Genomic DNA, 18,879 nt, shown 5'->3' with positions numbered 1-18,879 from the left:
GCTCTTCTGTTTCCGTACCTTTTGACTACCTCTTCTCTTCAGTGATCTCCCCAGCCTTAGTATCTGTGGCACTCTTCTTGCTTTTGCTTCTTGTTTTTGGGTTTTCTTGTTTTGTTTTTGGTTGGTTTGGTTTTGGTAATTGGGGATCTTCGTCTCACAAAAACTGGAAGTTCGGTAACCTATCATGGACCTGATCCCACTGCTGACTGGCTCAGGAACCTTGACTGTATTGGGCCAGTAGCCCACCCTTGAAGAGGTAGCCTGGTGACCCCTTCTTCCCTCTCACTCCCATGGCCTTGCCCTATTGGTGCTGGACTTGGTGTAGATAGCCAACCAGCTTAGCCCATTGCAGCTCAGAACTCCAACCTCAGCCAGCCCAGTAGCAAGAATTACAGGCATGTAACGCCTGGCTTCATTCCCCTTTAATCACACCATTAGCATCTGTTCACTAACCCTTTTTCCTCTTCCTCCATTTTCACTCAGATTCCTCCTTTTTGCCAATGTAAGCATGTTAGAGTCTTTTATGTTTAAATTTTTTTAAAAACCTTGACTTCTATCTAAGAATCAGTACTAAGTATTGGTTCTATGGCAGAAGACAAAGAAATTGGTGTCGAGCGACTTGTTCAGAGTCATCCACCTGCAAAATGTCTGAGGCCAAATTTGAACCAACATCTTCCCATCTCTATCCACCTAGCTGCCCCTATGTTAAAGCCTTGCTCCTTGGTTCGAGTTTCAATTGCCATATGAATATAATTCATTTCCAAACCTATCAGCCCAGATCTCCTGCCTATAGTCTAGCTCCTGGCTCCCAATATTAGAAGGAAAAAAAATTTAAACCCTTACCTTCTGTCTTAGAATCAATACTGTGTATTGGTTCCAAGGCAGAAGAGTAGTAAGAGCTAGGCAATGGGCATTAAGTGACATGCCCAGGGTCACACAGCTAGGAAGTGTCTGAATCCAAATTTGAACCCAGGACCTCCTATCTCTAGATTTGCTCTCAATTCACAGAGCTACCCAACTGCCCCACTGAAGGAAACTTTTCACAGGATGTAATACCTCTTGCCACCTGAAGCTGAGGAAGACAAAGAAAGAATTTCTTATTTTTCCACTTAAATCCTGCCCTCTGTGCAGCTGACACATCCTATTTAGTAACATGTACAACATATATCATATTATCTCCCTTCTTGTGGAAGGGAAGGGGGAAGGGTGGAAGAGAGGGAAAGAATCTAGATTGCAAAATGCCAGAAAATTATTAAAAATTATATCACTGTGTTATCTGGGAAAAAAAAAAAACCACTTTAGTATCTCATTCAGTAGCTTACCATCTTGCTTGCCTGTTCTCCAAACTTACAGACTTGGAGTGAAAATAAAGCATCTCATTATGGACAAGACTTAAGGTGATCCCTTGCAACCTATATATGCTTTCTGTGTTTTTTTGGCCATCATGGTAAAGAAGAAATATTCCCAATTCACAAAATTAAACTTTCAGCTATCAATTCTGGGAAAAGCGTGTTTACAAAAAAATCCCCTACGTTAATATTAATTTCCCATTCAACCTTGCCAACATCATAGGCTACTTTTTTCTTCAGGAAGTTTGTTTTTTGAGATCTGAATAAACTGATGATTAATGGTTTCCTTTTCCCCTTATTGTATCCTTATTTCTATAGATGATTGAGACAGATGAGGATTTCAACATTTTGCCTTCAGGATACAACTATCTGGTTGATTTTCTAGACTTATCCTTTCCAACAGAAAGACCAACCCGGGATCATCCATATGAGGAAGTAAGCCACAATCCCCAGGAAGCTTGCTTCCTCTGTAACTAGCATCAAATAATTGCTGCTGTCCTGCTTCCCTCTGTGTATACCTAGGCTGTTGGAACATCCTTCTCTGTGCCAGTTTCACATACTGCCTGTGCACAACCAAACCCATTATTAGTAGAAGATACAGGAGGAGCTCTGTTATCACTGATGCCAAATCCCTTTTCTCTGTGTCTTATTGTCTTTTTCACTGAGTTTCTGGTAGGCTTTCAGGACCACTCACCATGACTGTTGCTCATAGCTCTAAAGATTGAAGGTACCCCTAGGACCATTAGTTTAACAACCCTCAGATGAAGAAACTGAGGCTCAGGGCAGTCAAATCAGCAAAGACTTAGAGGAGCAGCTAGGTGGCTCAGTGGATAGAGCACCAGATCTGGAGTTGGGAGGATCTAGATTCAAATCCACCTTTATACACTTCCTAGCTCTGTGACCCTGGGCAAGTCATTGAATCCCCATTGCCTACCCCTTACTACTCTTCTGCCTTGGAACAAATACACAGTATTGATCCTAAGATGGAAGACAAGATTTGTTTTGTTTTGTTTTTTAATGACTTATAGAACTTTAACTATATCCAAATCTAAATCACTGAGCTAAGTAGATGCTGTGAAGAATAAGAAATTCTATAAGATACAGTTCTCACCTTCTCAAGGTTATTATAATCCTGACTGCAACATACAATGCTCTTGACATAAAGGTGAGAATGTACCTGAAGCAATAGAATGCTTCCTACATCTTGTATGAGTCACATTTTTTCATGTAAAATTTTAAAATTTAGGACTCTGAAAAATACTGCTTCTTAAAGGAACCCCATAGTAAATACCTTTATAAAACTAATAATAATAACTATCTCATTGATTAGTTTATAAAATATAGATTTTCCTACCTACTATAACCATGTTATTGCTATTCAGGCATACTGAATTTTAAATCATTCTAACACATAAAGATCCAGGTTTACAAAAACAAAACTAGCCTTAAAAGGAGATTGAATCATCAGTTCTCATAAAATATAACACACACATATATAAACATTTGATACTTCATAAAATCTATAATTTCATGAATATCAGTATTTTCTAGCAATACAAATTATAGTCCACCCATCACCTCTCATCCTGTCTCTCATTCATGTCTTCCTGAAATCCTTGCCTAGGCAATCTACCTAATGTGCTAGGCACCTTCCTCTAGGTCTCATGACTTTGCATGGATACCAATGGCATGGGCAGGCTGTCACTCAACTGAGTTAAACCTTGACCCTACCACCTGACCAGTCCACTTTCTTCTCTGATTATAACTCTCACCAATAGCATCCTTTTTTAAAATTGTTTATCTGGCACAACTAGTCAATAAACATTAATTAAATATCTCCTATATGTCAGAAATTGTGCTAAGTACTGGGAAACAAAAAAGACTGATAAAATTTTTAAGGAGCTCACAGGGAGAAGCAAGATAGATACTATGTGTTATACAAGATAAATTGTAAATAATCAAAAAAGAAAGTTATGAGAATTAAGCAGGGACCAGGGAGGGCTTGTTGTAGAAAAAGGTATTTAAGCCAAGAGACAGAGATAAAGAAGGAAAACATTTGAAGCCTGGGTGGACAGTTAGTAAAAATGTCCAGTCTGGAGACAGAGTATCTTGTGTGAAGAACAGCAAAGAGCCCACCCAACATCACTGGATCAATTAGTAAAGAAAGGAGGTAAGGACCATAAGTTGGAAGAACACTGGAAAGGGATGGGGGTAAGTTGTATAAGGCTTTGAAAGCCAAACAGATTTAATATTTGATCCTAGAAATGATAGGGAGCTATTGGAGTTTATTAAGTAGGATGGTAACAAGGTCAGAGTTGTGTTTTAGGAAGATCACTTTAATATCTGAAAGGAGGATGAAATGTAGTGTGGGGAGGTGTGGCAGAGAGACCAACAAGCAGGCTATTTCAGTGGTACAAAGTGAAGAGGTCCTGCATCAGGGTGATGGCAGTGTCAGAGGTGAGAAGGGAGAATATTTGAAAAATGTTACAGAGGTAAAATTGAAAGGCCTTGGCAATAAATTGAATACAGAGGCAAGAGAGGAGTAAAGGATGACAAGTAGATTGCAATAACTGGTGTCTAGGAGGAGAAGGATGGCACCCTAAAGAGTAATAAAGAAAGTAAGAAGAGGAGAGAATTTTGAGGGAAAGAAATTAAGTTTTGGACAAACTGAGATTAAGATATCTATGAGACTTCAAGATCAAGATGTACAATGGGTAATATAAGAGCAAGTCCTGAGGTCAAAAGAGAGTCACAATTCATGGTTGTCAATAACTGTAGCTTACTCATACCACCCATAGAGCTGGTTTATCAATATCTTAGATAGACACTGAAGATGGACAATATATTCGGTCCAGAAGTTAAAAGAGAAAGAGAGTATAAAATGAGGAAGTACTTTCAGTGACCTTCAACTCTCTTCCTACCATGAAAGCTTATCTTTTAAAAAAATGTTTTTCTGGTGACACTAGATATCCAAGTCATGTAAATGTCATTTTCCAATTGGGGGTCATCTAAATTAAAATACAGATATTTAGGTGTCCATTTCTACAACTGAAACATAATTCTATTTCTAAGCATTCATTTTATGAATGTCTTTTTGAAAATGCATCAGCCATGTTAAAAAAAAAATATGTGACTAATGCAGACTTAGTTGGCCTTCAGTAAATAATTTCACTTATGTTGGGGTGCATAAAGTATTCTCTGAGGGGACCACATAATCCTAGTCCCCAAATCAATTTCAATTCTGGATGCTCTTGCTAGTAGTGGGTCAGGGCACCAATACCTCAAAATTCCTTGGACAGCTTTTTAAAATTTAAATTTCTCCCTGTTCCACAAATATCAAGAAAATGCATAACTCTTTGGCAAATGAAATTGTCATTATTTAATATTCCAGTTAGTTTATTGATTTTAGGTCAGATTGGTGATATGGTAGAATTTTATTTTATCAGAGGTAGGTATGCTTTATAATATGCTGGCATTGTTATGCCCATTTTGTAGTCTTGGTGCATAATTACACTTTTAAAATGGCTGTTGAGCCTCTTAGCTGTACTTCTGCTTTTGTGAGGTATGGGGAACTATATCTGATTTTTTTTCTTATTGATGCCGAGTCCTTGGTCCTTCTAGTAAAGTTTGATGGCTTTTCCTCATCAGGACACAGAGATAACTGTGTATGGGCTCTTAAAAGCTCTGCCACTAGCGTAGGCTATAGTGGGCTACAGCAAGCTGACAAAGAATCAGGTGCCAGTCTAGGGAACTACTTACATGTCTATTGTTTGAGGACCAGCCCATTAGGCATTGTGAGGTTAATCCCTGGAAAGCTATCTCCCAGATAATTTTTCTTTTTGGTCACAGCACCTGCCATGCTGTGAAAGGGTGAGATCTGCCTTGGTGGACAGAACTATTGGAAGTGTACCAACATAATCACAAAGTTTCTGAAGAAGAGCCTTCAATAGGAATACAACCCTTAATCCACCTATTGTTTTTTAGGGGCAAAAAAGGAGGTCACTTTCAACCTCTCCACAGGTATAGATTAAGTACCAGGTACTGTCCTGAGGCTTGGGAATACCAAGAGAAAAATAAACTGTCTATGCCTTCAAGGAAGTTTCTCAAGAGAAACAACTCTGACAAGGACTCATTATCCCCAAACTGGGCTTGTCTGAAATCAAGAATACCTCATTTTGAGGGCAACTAGGAAATCAGGTCTAGAGACAGGAGGTCCTGGGTTCAAATCTAGCTTCAGATACTTCCCAGCTTTGTGCCCCAGGCTAAATGACACAGTGCCTACAGAATGGCCTCAGACATTGAGTAGCTAGGGGATGCTGGGCAAGTTACTCAATTTCCTTATCTGTCAAATGAACTGGAGAAGAAACGGCAAACTACTCTAGTATTTTTGCCAAGAAAACCCCAAATAGAGGGGCAGCTGGGTAGCTTAGTAGATTGAGAGTCAGACCTAGAGATGGGAGATTCTGGGTTAAAATCTGGACTCAGACACTTCCCACATGTGTGACCCTGGGCAAGTCACTTAACCCCTATTGCCTAGCCCTTACCACTCTTCTGCCTTGAAGCCAATATACAGTATTGACTCCAAGACAGAAGGTAAGGGTTTAAAAAAAAAACAACCCAAATAGGATAATGAAGAGCTGCCCATGACTGAATGCACAATTGAAGGGTTTTACTTAGTTGCCTCTAAAACAAGAATTTTATTTCTAAGCATTTATGAGAGGCTATCATCTCCTAATTCAACTGCACCACATTTGGCCATTGTGATTTTGTTTGTTTTTCAAAATAACCAGAGTCACAACAGCCAAATGTGAAGCAGTGGAATTAGGAGACCTGAATTCTAATTCTGATTCTTCCATTAATAAGGATTGAGTCACTCCTTCTTTCTGAGTTCATTGTAAAATAAAGGCATTGGACTGTATGGGCCCCATCACCTTGAATCATCTTGGGTTCTAAGACACTTAGTAAATTCTACCATATCATTTGCTTAAAAAGAGGTTCCTTTGGGTTTGGACCAGTAAATATGGTGTTCAGGGTTTTGCTGAATGTACTCTCTCTGCTATTACAGAAGTGGCATGACCAGGCTCGGGGCTGTGTGCTATTGACTGAATACTAACAAGGATTTTCTCATTTCTGTCACTTTGCATTGTTTTGTGCTATTTTAGTCTATCAAGAAAGGTTTATGGGTTAAACATGGAGTAGTAAGGTCATAAATCAAAATATCGTCAAGAAAAAATGTAAAGAAAAGTAGAGGAGCAACTAGGTGACTTAGTGGATAGAGAAGGTCCTGGACTCAAATCTAACCTCAGATATTTAGTGCCATATAACCCTGTTTGCCTTGGTTTCCTCAACTGTAAAAAAGAGCTGAAGAAGGAAATGGCAAACCACTCCAGTATCTTTGCCAAGAAAACCCCAAATGGAGTCAAGGAGAATTGCAAACGACTAAACCACAATAGCAATAATTTAACATTTTGCCTTTACTGTTTCTTTTATTTCATGAGGAACACAAAGCTCCAAAACAAGAGTGGGGAATACCTGGGTAAATATCTGGAACCCAAAGGGCCCTTTGCCCCTCTTCAGTTCAGCAATTCCACAGGCATTTTTAAAGAGCTTATAATGTTCCAGGCACTGTGTTAGGAGCTGGATACAAAGGCAAAAGTGAAATAATCTCTATCCTCCGGGAGTTCACTCTCTATTAGTGAGTGAACCTCATATAGAAAGATGATAAGCAAATACAAAAAAGAGATAAAATAAAAACAAAATAATTACTGGAGGAGCAGAGACAGATGAATAGACTGAAACAGGCAGAAGACCCCTAGGAATGCAGCAGGTTCTTGAGATCTTCAAAAAAATTTATGAAATGGCATAGCTTCTATATTTTAGCAGTGTAATTATTTAAAAATACATATGGGGTTCATTTTAAATCCTGTGCACCTAACACATTCTTTTGACCTTCTCCATTTATTTGAAACAGCAATAATACCAATAGCAGTCCTACTCTATCAAGGAAGTACATTGAAATACATTTTTTTTAGTAGCAAGATGAGAGAGTATTTTTGCCATTTCTCCTAAAATCCCAATTCCTAGTCCCAAAAGTACCACTAATTAGTAATACTACCTTGAATTAGTCCCTTAATTTTTACAAATCTTGATTTGTCCTCTACAAAATGAAGGAATTGAGCTAAATGATTATGAGAAGTATTTTCAACTAAGTTGCAATATTTATGATTTTTCTTGGGGCAGACACACTAAGGCATCATGACTTAAACCATTAAGAATTCCTTTTAGACTTTTTAGGCTCTTGCATTTTTTAAGGGATCTATAATTTCTTCAGAAGAGGGAATCTTCATAGTGCGGGTACTCCCTCTACCAGTGCAGGTCTGCACCTGTGACAAGGAAATCACTTTAAAAGACTGACATATATTAATTTAAGGTTGCCAAGGAATTCAGCTATGTAATTCCTAAATGAAAACTCAAGTCAGCAGTCAACCTTTTATAGTTTAATTACAAACAGGAGGAAGAAAGGAATTAGAGAGAGAGAGAGGGACAGAGAAAGGGGTGAGAAGGGAATAGGGCTTAAATACCCCTTCTGTTTAGGCTGGGCCAAAAGGCCCAAGCCCTTAGATAGCTGAGGCAAAGAAAGGAGATCAGTCCCTATTACTCATGTGACCAAAATGGAGAAACAGTCTCAGGGGCCTCCACCTCCAGCTTCCTTCAGAGCAAGCTTCTCAGAGCACCACCTCTCAGACCAAAAACCTCTCCAACCAACCACCCCTAGTCCTCAGACCCCTCTCTCTTTAAGGAAACCATCCAAGTTCCCTCCCCTCAGTTCTCACATCTACCAATCACTGTCCATGTCTTCCCTGTGCCAATGGTTGCTCTAGCTTGACCCAGGACTGCCCAGAGGTCTGTGGCTTTGCACATGTCTGTTGAAGGTCATATTCTCAAATAATTAAATCTTGATCTTTGCTGCAGCCCTTCCTAAATCCTGTTAGGACTGAGTGGGGTGGAAATTGTATTTTCCAAGACCTGGTTCTGTCATTCCAAGTATCTCTATTGTATCAATTCTAAAATCAATCATGACTCAAAGAAATTCCTGTTCTATGCTTAAGCATAGGTCCAAGCCCTTTCCATTGTTCAGCAAAAGGTTTCTGTCCTAAAGTAATCTTAAGAAGGGAGGAGGAGGACCCTCCCATGCCAATGGGGTTCACATTCCAATAGAGTTCCCACTATCAATAGGAATTTTTTCAAGTATGAAATTTCCCAATGGTGAAATTTCCAACATTTATAAGTCTAAGAAATTTTAAGGTTTACACACCTGCTCTGCAACTTTGGATCTGAGAGTTGTCTGATTCACTGAGAAATTAACTAGTTTGCTCTTGGTTACACAGCCAGGGTTGAGTAGAGGTAGGACTTGAACTATGGTCTTCCAGATCCCGAGGCTGTATCTAACTCTGTTTGTACTGCCCCTGAAACCTCTAGAAGAGACCTAAACAAATGGATCCCCTTCTCATCAAGTCAGGGCTTTAAAATGATTTTCTTAGTTTTTAGTGTTCCCCCAAACCCTTTCTCTTAGTTATGGTTTGATAGGAAGAACATGGGAATAGGACTCATTATTAAATAAACCTCACAGGGTTTCTTTAAGGATCAAATAAGTAAGTGAAAGTACCTTGTAAACTGCAAAACACTATACAAATAGAAGGTGATGCTATTGCTATGATTATTCATAATAAATGAGGTGGCTGGATCTGGAATCAAAAAGATCTGGGTCCAAATCTAGCCACACACACATAATATTTGTGTGACCTTGAGCAAATCTTTTGCCTCAGCTTTCTCATTTGTAAAATGTAGATATTGATAGCATCTATCTCCCAGGGTTATTTTAAGACTAAGGGGAGATAATATTTTTAAGCTACTTGCAAACCTTAAAGTGCTAGATTAAGCACTATTATAATTTTTTTTCTTCCCTAGAGTGCTTCATTTATTTATTTTTTACCAATTACTTTATGTAGAATAAATAACAAATTTCTACATAAGTTTTCCAAAGTCATATGATCCAGTTTGTTTCTCTCATTTCTTTCTTCCTCCCTCCCAGAGCTGGCAAGCAATTCAGCCTGAGTTATACATATTATAATGCAAAACATATTTTTATATTGTTCATTTTTGTAAGTGGCCAAAACCCCAAAATATAAGCCCAAATAAACAAGTGAAAAATCATATTGCTTGCATCTGCATTCTGACTTCAACAGTTCTTTCTCTGGAGATGAATAAGATTCTTTTTTTCATAAGTCCCTCAGAACTATTGTCATTTTAAAAGTTATTATTGTAGTACTAATTGGATGATATTGTGGTCATTCCTAACAAAGTCTGTAGGGAGAGGTTATTGTACTCCTAACTGAATTATTCCACTTCCCAAGGAGGAATATGACATACAGGACCCAACTAGAATTCTGGAATGCCTGTGTGAATCCAACAAGAAGATGAGGTTTACAATATAGCCTCCTCATCCCAGGGTCCAGCTTTCTAGGAAGGAGTTGCTCAATTACCAAAAACCAGTTGAAAAGGCTCCCCTCCACTGCTTTGTATATCTAAGAATAAACAGAAAGCAATACTGAATTGGCTTGATCTATATAAAAGCAAAATGGGCGGATATGCTACATGTACGTGGAAGCTTGATTTAGAATATTTTCCCAAAGTTCCCAGGCTGTTCCTCTGCCCAGTTCTCCATAGAAACTTCCTCTCTTAGAAACATTGCCTAAGTTACAGAATATGACCTGGAAACATTCTTGTTAATCAGAAATACTAATAAAAATCCCACATTTAGAAAGCACTTAAAGATTTACCAAGTGCTTTCCAAAATCACTAATCGTCATTCTCTCTATGTGATATTCTCATGAGTTTTTCCTAGTCGATGGATCTGTTTCTCACCTTGACCCAAATCTAATTTAATTATTTCCAAACATAAACTGTAAATCTGTGCCTCTGGGTAGCTCCTTTTTGAACCATCAACATTATCATCATTTGAAACAAAGGAAGAAGTCCTTAAAAAAATGCTCCACACCTTATATGGAATTGTTAAGACTTTAGTCCAAATGAGCTAACCAAGGCTAATACTTTCAGGGCTTCTGACCTAGTTATTGCAGAATCATGCAATCCTAAATTTCAAGGCACTTGAAAACGTACTTCCTCTGACCTTAGCCACAGTCACAGTAAGTAAATATCCTATTGGACTGATATAAGAATGGAGAAGCAAATATAAACACGCTGACAGTCTAAACTTTCTGTCTGTCTTTAATACCTTGTTATTAAAAACAAATCCAAACAAAAAAACTGCCTGAGCTGGAACTGTGAGAAAATGTATTGCCATGAAACAGACTCTCCTTGTAAAAATTAAATTAGGCAGCCTTGGAGCAGCTAGGTGGTTACATGACTAGAGTTCTAGGGACCTGGGTTCAAATATGGCCATAGACATTTCCTAACTGTGTGACCCTGGGCAAATAACAAACCCAATTGCCTAGCTCTTATTGTTCTTCTGCCTTGGAACCAATACTTAACATTGACTCTTAAGACTTAACTCTTAGGGGGCAGCTGGGTAGCTCAGTGGATTGAGAGCTAGGCCTGGAGATGGGAGGTCCTAGGTTCAAATCTGGCCTCAGACACTTCCTAGCTGTGTGACCCTGGGAAAGTTACTTGACCCCCATTGCCTAGCCCTTACCACTCTTCTGCCTTGGAGCCAATACACAGTATTGACTCCAAGATGGAAGGTAAGGGTTTAAAAAAAAAAAGACTTAACTCTTAAAAGGTTTAAAAAAAAGTCCATCAACTTTCGGGAGTTGAGAAATGTGCAAATTTTTATGGTAGTGCCAAAAAAGCAAAAACTCTGCACAGAGTAAGGAGTGTTTCATTTCTTACATTTTATAGGAAAGAAAGTAGCTTCAGCAAATACATGCTTTTTGTTGAAAGTTCCTTAAGGGTAGTGAGAAGTCTCACATTATAGGGCAATGCAAGTTTCTTGAGGACAGAGATCATTTCTATTTATGTCATTTTATCCCTAGAACTTAGTCCTGTACCTTGACCATGATAGACCCTCATGCAAGGTAGGCTTAGCACTGCCTGCTTTATTCATCAAGGGAGAGACCAGTCACTGGTTTTCTTATGCAGCCATAATTTGGATTAGCTCAGAGTCCAATATCTCAGTTAACCTCCAGGGCATTCTCTATTCAAACTATTAGCCTGCATCTTTTCATATATTCGTGGAGGCATATGCAAAAAAGAAACTCCTCATGAGTGGATATTGTTTCATTCATTTTATTTGTATCTTCAGTGCCTGGTACATTTGTTGTTGTTGTTCACTTGTCATACTCTTTGTGAACCTGTGGACCAACTGTCCACGAGGTTTTCCTGGCAAAGATACTGGAGCGACTTGCCATTTCCTTCTCCGGTTTTATGCAGGCTTTATGCAGTGACTTAAAAGGAACTCCACAATTAGTAAACATCTGAGGTCAAATTTGAAATCCAATCTTTCTGACTCCAGACCCAGGGCTCTATTCCTTGTACCACCTAGCTCCCCACCATCTGGCACATAGTAAGCACTTAATAAATGTTTTGATGGATTGTCAATTTTAACAGATTGCAGCATCATAAATGGCCATACTCTCTGGGTCACTCCCCCTCATCTCACCTTAGCAACATAACTCCAGCCTTGGTTCATATGAAGCTTTGTTTAGCTCTTGGGTAGGTGGGTTTAATCTATAGATATGATTAAATGAAATATGAAAATGTAAATTTTACTATTTATATCTCATGTAGTGCTCCTTTGTTAATGAATTCTACTCTTAGGTCTTTTCCCTATGTATTCATAGATGCATTCAGTATATTTGTTCACAAAACTTTGGATAATATAGAATTAAGAATGAAGATAGCAAAAAATATATAAATTCCTCCCCTGTACTGTTGTTCCTTCCAAGTCTTTGATGTGGATGGAAAAATGCCTCAGAGAATAAAAAGGAATAGAGGAATCAAGGGTTTTTACCTTCCTGCCTCCTCCCCCTCACTTCCCCATTGATTAAAAAAATCCAGAGAAAAGGAAAATGTAGCAACTGGAGCTCTTTGATTCTGAGCAATTCTGGTCATGGATGTGATCTTCACCGCTTGGTTTGGTTCTTTGGTTGTTCCCATGTCCAGGTCACAATTGTTGCTTATGCCATCAATTAATGTATCCAAATTCTTGGTTCTCTCTACTCAAAGAAAGAGAAAGATCAAACTTGTAGTTGTCTGGTCACAAAAGAGACGACCACTAGTGATCTCAATACCGAGTAATCATTTCCCATACCAGGATAGCTCATTTTCTCCCACTCTGTCTCTTTGTCTTTCTCTCTTTGCAAAGAGAGGAAACATTTTATTTATTTATTTAAACCCTTACCTTCCATCTTAGAATCAATAATGTATATTGGTTTCAAGGCATAAGGGTGGTAAAGGGTTGGACAATGTGGATTAAGTGACTTTCCCAGTCATACAACTAGCAAGTATCTGAATCTAGATTGGAATCCAGGACCTTCTGTCTCCAGGCCTGGCTCTCAGTCCACTGAACTACCTAGCTACCTTCAGGAAAGGGTTTATTTAGCTGATAGAAAATGTAAAAAATTCATAGCCAATCCCAGAAATGATCAAAATAATTCTTGACCTCAAGTACTCCTCTCCCTCTCTCCCCCTCAGAATCTAGAGAGTCCATATTATTCCCAGAAACCAGAGAAAGGGTAAGTCCTGATTGCCCTTTCTCCAGACCTTGACTCTTTCATCTGGGACAGGGTGAGGGGTTACATAGATTTCTAGACTTTTCTCCAGAAAACCCATTCTGTCTTGGCTCTGAATCTCAAAGTTCTTCATCTTAATGCATGAGACTGTGTCTTCCACTTATTCTCATTTGTTATACCTGTTGTCTCAGGAGGGAGAGACCTACCCTTCTCTTCCTTCCAATTTTCCTAACCTGGGAATGTTCCATTTCCCTTGGTAATTGAGTCCAAGATCCATCACAAGAGTGTGTAGTATACCATGAAAATGTTGTTAACTTCATGATCCTAATTTCTTTAGTAAATATGTATCTGTGAACACTATCACCAATGCCAGAATAAAGGGCCCCTCAACAACAGGTGTCCAGAACAATACCAATTCACACCTTTTCAAAGGGAAGAGTAGATGATAGAAGAGAAGGAGATTACCCAAAACATCTAGGTGCTTGTCTGGGCAAGCCTTGCTACAGCAGTGCCTTCCCCTGCCACCATGGATTATTGCTTCAAGGATGCTGATGTTTTGGTGGCCTACATCCAAAAGGTACCACTTCTAAGGTTGTTCTATTGACCATTCCAGATAAGGAGCCGGATTAGTGTGATAAGGCATGTGGTGAAGCACGGGTTGCTCTGGGATGACTTATATATAGGATTCCAAACCCGACTCCAGCGTGATCCTGACATTTATCATCATCTGTAAGTATGAAAATCATCTTCCCCCAAGGGCATTTAGAGTATACTTGTAGGTCCAGTCTTACCTAAGGGCACAGTAACTGACTGCCTGTGTGTTTTGATCTTAGAAGGAAGATCCTAATATCATCCATGAAAATTTATCTCTCATCTGCTGGCTAATACTTGAAATTCCCATTAGAACTTTTTTTCTTTGACAAGACTTCGTTCACCCATTAAAAGGGCATTCATTTATACTTTAGTGTGAATTGGTTTCATGGTTTGTTCCGAAGCTATTCCATTCCCCCCCCACACACACACACACACAAAAGCAAGGTTTTGTTTTGTGGTCCCAGAGAGCAGGTTTTTAAGTTAGATGAGGGTGTAGAGAGTGAGGAGGCACTGGACACATTAAGAAAGGGAACACTACCACTGGGAGTTATGGGAAGAGGCTGAGGAAAAGGAAAAAAAAACAATAGATTGAAATTGAAGACCTACTTAGTTCACTTATGAATTTTGCTTTGGACTGGCACTGTGTGCAAACTTAGGGAAATAGGGATAAATTAAAGGCATTACCACCTTTCTGTTTTCTGACCATGTGGCTTTCTAAAAACAAACTATATAGGAATCTATAAAGAATATTCCATTTGGTGATATAATTTTAAATTTTACAATCAAAAAATTTGGAAAGGATTGCCTTTGTTCTTTGTATAGAATAAAACAAACAGATCTCCAATGGAGAGTAGACTAATCTTCACCAGCCAACACATTTCCTAAAGATGCAGGAGCTATTTGTTGCATCTTTACTCTTTGAAAGTTTCCATTAGGCAGTCCCACTGCCATCCCCTTATCTCTGACCAAAGAATTCTCTTTCAAGCACTGTGGATGACAACTTAGGACAATAATAATACTCAAGTATTATTCCAAGTTCTAGGCTGATGCTTAATCCTGGTATGGGCGTGACACTGGGTTCCTAAAAATTTTCATGTATCAGGTTTACTTAAAATCAGGTATATGTTTCTTCTTATATAAATCATGATAAAAGACAAAAAATTCACAGTAATTATCTGGTTTTGTAGGACTCTGGTACACCAAGTATGGGATGCTATAATTAGTCTCAGAATATCTCTTTAATGTTTTCTATGTTGATGGTCAGTTGGTAAGCAATGTAATAGTATCAAGCAATTTTTAAAAATATCTCCTATTTCAACTTTTCCCCTAGGTTTTGGAATCATTTTCAAATAAAACTTCCCTTGACACCACCACACTGGAAGTCTTTTTTGGTACGACAAAGATACACCACTCCATAGTAAGTCATGCTGTGGGATGTATCAATTAGAAAAATACTACTATGTAAGAAGATAGCACAGCTCCAGAGTTGTCCTATCCCATTCATATTATATAAACAAAGATTGTAAGGGCAATAAGTACCTTTCAGGAGATCAGTGGAAGTGATAGCAGCCAGTACAACAGAAAGAGAAAAGGGAAACAAAATGAAGTGGCCAGAACATTGACCTCAAAGCCAGAGTCAGAAGAAGAAATAGTAGTAACAAAAAGTATGAAGAATAAGAGGAACAAATTGAAGAAGGAAGGGGAGGTAGAGATCTAGGAGAGTGCAGCATTTCCAGGCCAAAGAAAAAGAATTTCAGGAAAGAATGAAGACTGAGAAAAGACTTTTGTATTTATCATGAGATCATGGATCACTTTCAAGAGAGTAATTTCAATAAAGTGATAGGGATAAGTTTTTAGGAAAGAAGAAACTTGAGTTTGTGGGTAGAGTGAAAGAAAGCAGTTCAGATAAAAGTTGAAGATTTTAGAGAGAGGTAAGTAGAAGTATAGTAGATGGATTTAGATCCCAGAATAAGAAGGAAAAGGTGAAATCCAGGACATAGATGGAACGGTTCATTTGAAAAAGAATAGAGACACCTTTTGCTTCCAAGGAAGAGTGAGGAAAATGATTGATAAAGATGCAGTGAAATGCTGGTGTGCTGTGAGGAGAATATAACAACATGTAAAGAAAGAATAGGATTAGAAAGTTTAAGCAAGAAGCTCTTAATATTTTTTTAATAACACAGGAGGTATGTTCTCCCTAACTAAGAGTTAGATAGGCTAATAGTTTTGAAGGTTTAAAGCAGATCCTGAGGAAAATTCTATACTTCATAAGAGATGAACATTCTCTGAATAGTAGTGATGGCCCATTTCATTGGACTGGATTAGATTAGATTGGATAGAAAGCAATCATTACATCTTTCTAGTTGAATATAGAGGATAGAGATTGAGTCTGGCCCTGTGTGATTCCATTGGTATTGAGAATTCTCAGGAGAAGAAATTCCCTGTTTGAATTCGGACTGCCAGCATCTCTGCAACTTACATTCTTGAAGAGTTCCCTAAAACAGTGAGAGGTTAAGGGTCATACAGACAATGTATCCAAAGCAGGACTTAAACTGGTCTTCATGACTTAACACCAACTCTCTATTTGTTTTGCCAGGCTGTTTCTTGATGGACTAGAGTAGTTGCTTAATAAAATTTTCAATTGAATTAATTTACTTCAAAAACATTGGAGGAGAAAATGTCAAATTACTCTATTATCTTCACTAAAAAAATCCCAATTGGGGTCATTAAGAGTCAGATATGACTGAAAATGACTCAACAACAACAACAACAACAATGGCAGCCTAGTAGCCAAGAACAGAGAAAACAGATGCTGGGAAGGATTTGGGGTTAACCTGGAGGACATGGTCAAAGGTCAAGGAGACAAGGAATACTAGGTTGCTACCTGGCTGACCATTGAGACCAGTAAAGTAATGATAGATACAAGCTAATAAATCTGGAGTAATAATAATAATAATAATAATAATAATTAGTACTTACATAGAATTTCACAAAGTTCTTTACATATGTTATGTCTTTGGGGAAATCCAAAGGGGTCAACAGGTTGGTAACTTGTTGAATTTCCAGATAGAAGTAGGTTCAGTAAGTGCAACAAGGTGGTAATTGTGGAAGGAATAGCTTTTGTGACCATAGTGGGTAAGATCCAAGTTCAGATTTGAGATGTTTTTAAATTTATTTTTTTTTAATTTGGTCAATTTCAAACATTATTCCTTGGTTACAAAAACCATTTTCTATTCCTTCCTCCTCTCCCCCCACCCCTCCCATAGTGACACGCAGTTCCACTGGGTAGATCAGAACCCATTTCCATGTTGTTGATGTTTGCACTAGGATGATCATTTAGAGTCTACATCCCCAACCATATCCCCTCGAACCATGTCATTAAGCAATTGTTTTTCTTTAGTGTTTTTATTTCCACAGTTTTTTCTCCTATAACCCTCCAGGTTGTTCAGGATCATTGCACTGACACTAAGGGAGAATTTCCATTACTTTTGATTGTCCCACAGTGTATCAGTCTCTGTGTACAATATTCTCCTGGTTCTGCTCCTCTCGCTCTGCATCACTTCCTGGAGGTTGTTCCAGTCTCCATGGAATTCCTCCACTTTATTATTCCTTTTGGCACAATAGTATTCCATCACCAGCATATACAACAATTTGTTCAGCCATTCCCCAATTGAAGGGCATCCCCTCATTTTCCAGTTTTTGGCTACCACAAAGAGCGCAGCTATGAATATTCTTATACACGTCTTTTTCCTTATTATCTCTTTGGGGTACAAACCCAGCAGTGCTATGGCTGGCAGATTTGAGATTTTTGAGGTTGAAGTTTTGAAATCCAAGAAATCCAAGATCATCTGGTAGGTGGCTAAAGTAAAGAGAAGTCTATAGGAATTGCAAGATTTCCAGGAATTTCAAAGTCAAAGTGTGAATGTTAAAATAGCTTCACTAAGGAGGCATTCTTTCTACTTAAGTAGAGGAATCAGGAAAATTCAAGTGTACAAAGTCTGAATGATCATAGTGAATCTGCAAAAAGCCAAGAGATCACAAAATGTGACTCAGAATTATATCTCAAAACCCACCACCTCTCTCCTACGCTTTTCACTTCATCTGCCAGAAGGAATACTTGGAATTCAGTAGGGGGTAGAGAGGGGCAAAGAAAGATACTTAAACCTCAATTAACTTGATTAGAAAGGTAGAGGTGACTAAAGTAAGGCTCCATATTGTTATTCATTCCTAATTTCTCTAATTTGTAGGAATCTCAAGCAACATGAAATATGAAGAATTTATTGACATTACCTCCTGGAAGAGCCAACTACAAGAAAACACTACTTTCATGAAGAAATTAATATTGTTACCTGTAATTGATTATCCTACTTTACAATTCATATGACCTTTTTTTCCCTTATGAGCCACATGTTCTTATTTATGTACCAGTTGCTATTGACAAATCCAATGCTTTGCCAAAATGTTAATCTCATAAATATCTTGTTAATTCAATCCAAAATACTCTAATCAAAAAGTCATGAACCAGAAAGAGAAACAGTACCTCTTGAAAATAATTAGATGAGTTATCAAAAAAGCAGTTGTTGAATTCAGCTTAACAAAAATATATTGGAGGCAGCTGGGTGACTGACTCAGTGTATTGAGAGCCAGGCCTAGAGATGGAAGGTCCTGGGTTCAAATCTGGCCTCAGATACTTCCTAGCTATATGACCCTAGGCAAGTCACTTAACCCCCACTGCCTAGCCCTTACCACTCTTCTACCTTGGAACTAATACACAGTATAGATTCTAAGAAGGGAAGTTTATATATATATATATTTAAACTTCCCTTATATATATATATATATATATTTAAACTTCCCTTATATATATATATATATATTTAAACTTCCCTTATATATATATATATATATATATATATATATATGGCATTTATTTATATTAAGACCTGGGTTTAAATCTTGTCTCAGACATTTCCTAGCTATGTGACCCTGGACAAGTCACTCAACTCCAATGGCCTAGCCTTTATGTCTCTTCTGCCCTAGAACCAATACTTAGCATTGATTCTAAGAAAGAAGGCGAGGCTTTTTTTTGAAAGGTTATATAAAGGGAAGAAAACAAATATTAAAAGTTGCATTTACAGTTAAGGGGAGAAAAGTTTGAAGAGATATAAAGCTAAACACAGGCCTCA

General features: G+C 38.1%; 1 protein-coding gene across 1 annotated transcript in view; it reads left to right on the top strand.

Annotated features, from left to right (window-relative positions):
- LOC100024047 (cytidine monophosphate-N-acetylneuraminic acid hydroxylase) overlaps window positions 1-18,491 on the top strand; it is a 71,228-nt gene extending 52,737 nt beyond the window's left edge. The window contains exons 12-15 of the mRNA XM_016431746.2: window positions 1,668-1,784; window positions 13,713-13,828; window positions 15,024-15,110; window positions 17,941-18,491. Of these exons, the coding sequence (XP_016287232.1) occupies window positions 1,668-1,784; window positions 13,713-13,828; window positions 15,024-15,110; window position 17,941 (321 nt within the window). The 3' untranslated portion in view covers window positions 17,942-18,491. The remainder of the gene's footprint in view (window positions 1-1,667; window positions 1,785-13,712; window positions 13,829-15,023; window positions 15,111-17,940) is intronic.
- Window positions 18,492-18,879: the final 388 nt, after the last annotated feature.

This window comes from Monodelphis domestica, chromosome 3, assembly GCF_027887165.1.
Source record: "Monodelphis domestica isolate mMonDom1 chromosome 3, mMonDom1.pri, whole genome shotgun sequence".
In the NCBI taxonomy this organism is placed as follows: Eukaryota; Metazoa; Chordata; class Mammalia; order Didelphimorphia; family Didelphidae; genus Monodelphis; species Monodelphis domestica.
This window is presented reverse-complemented; position numbering and strand designations above follow the sequence as displayed.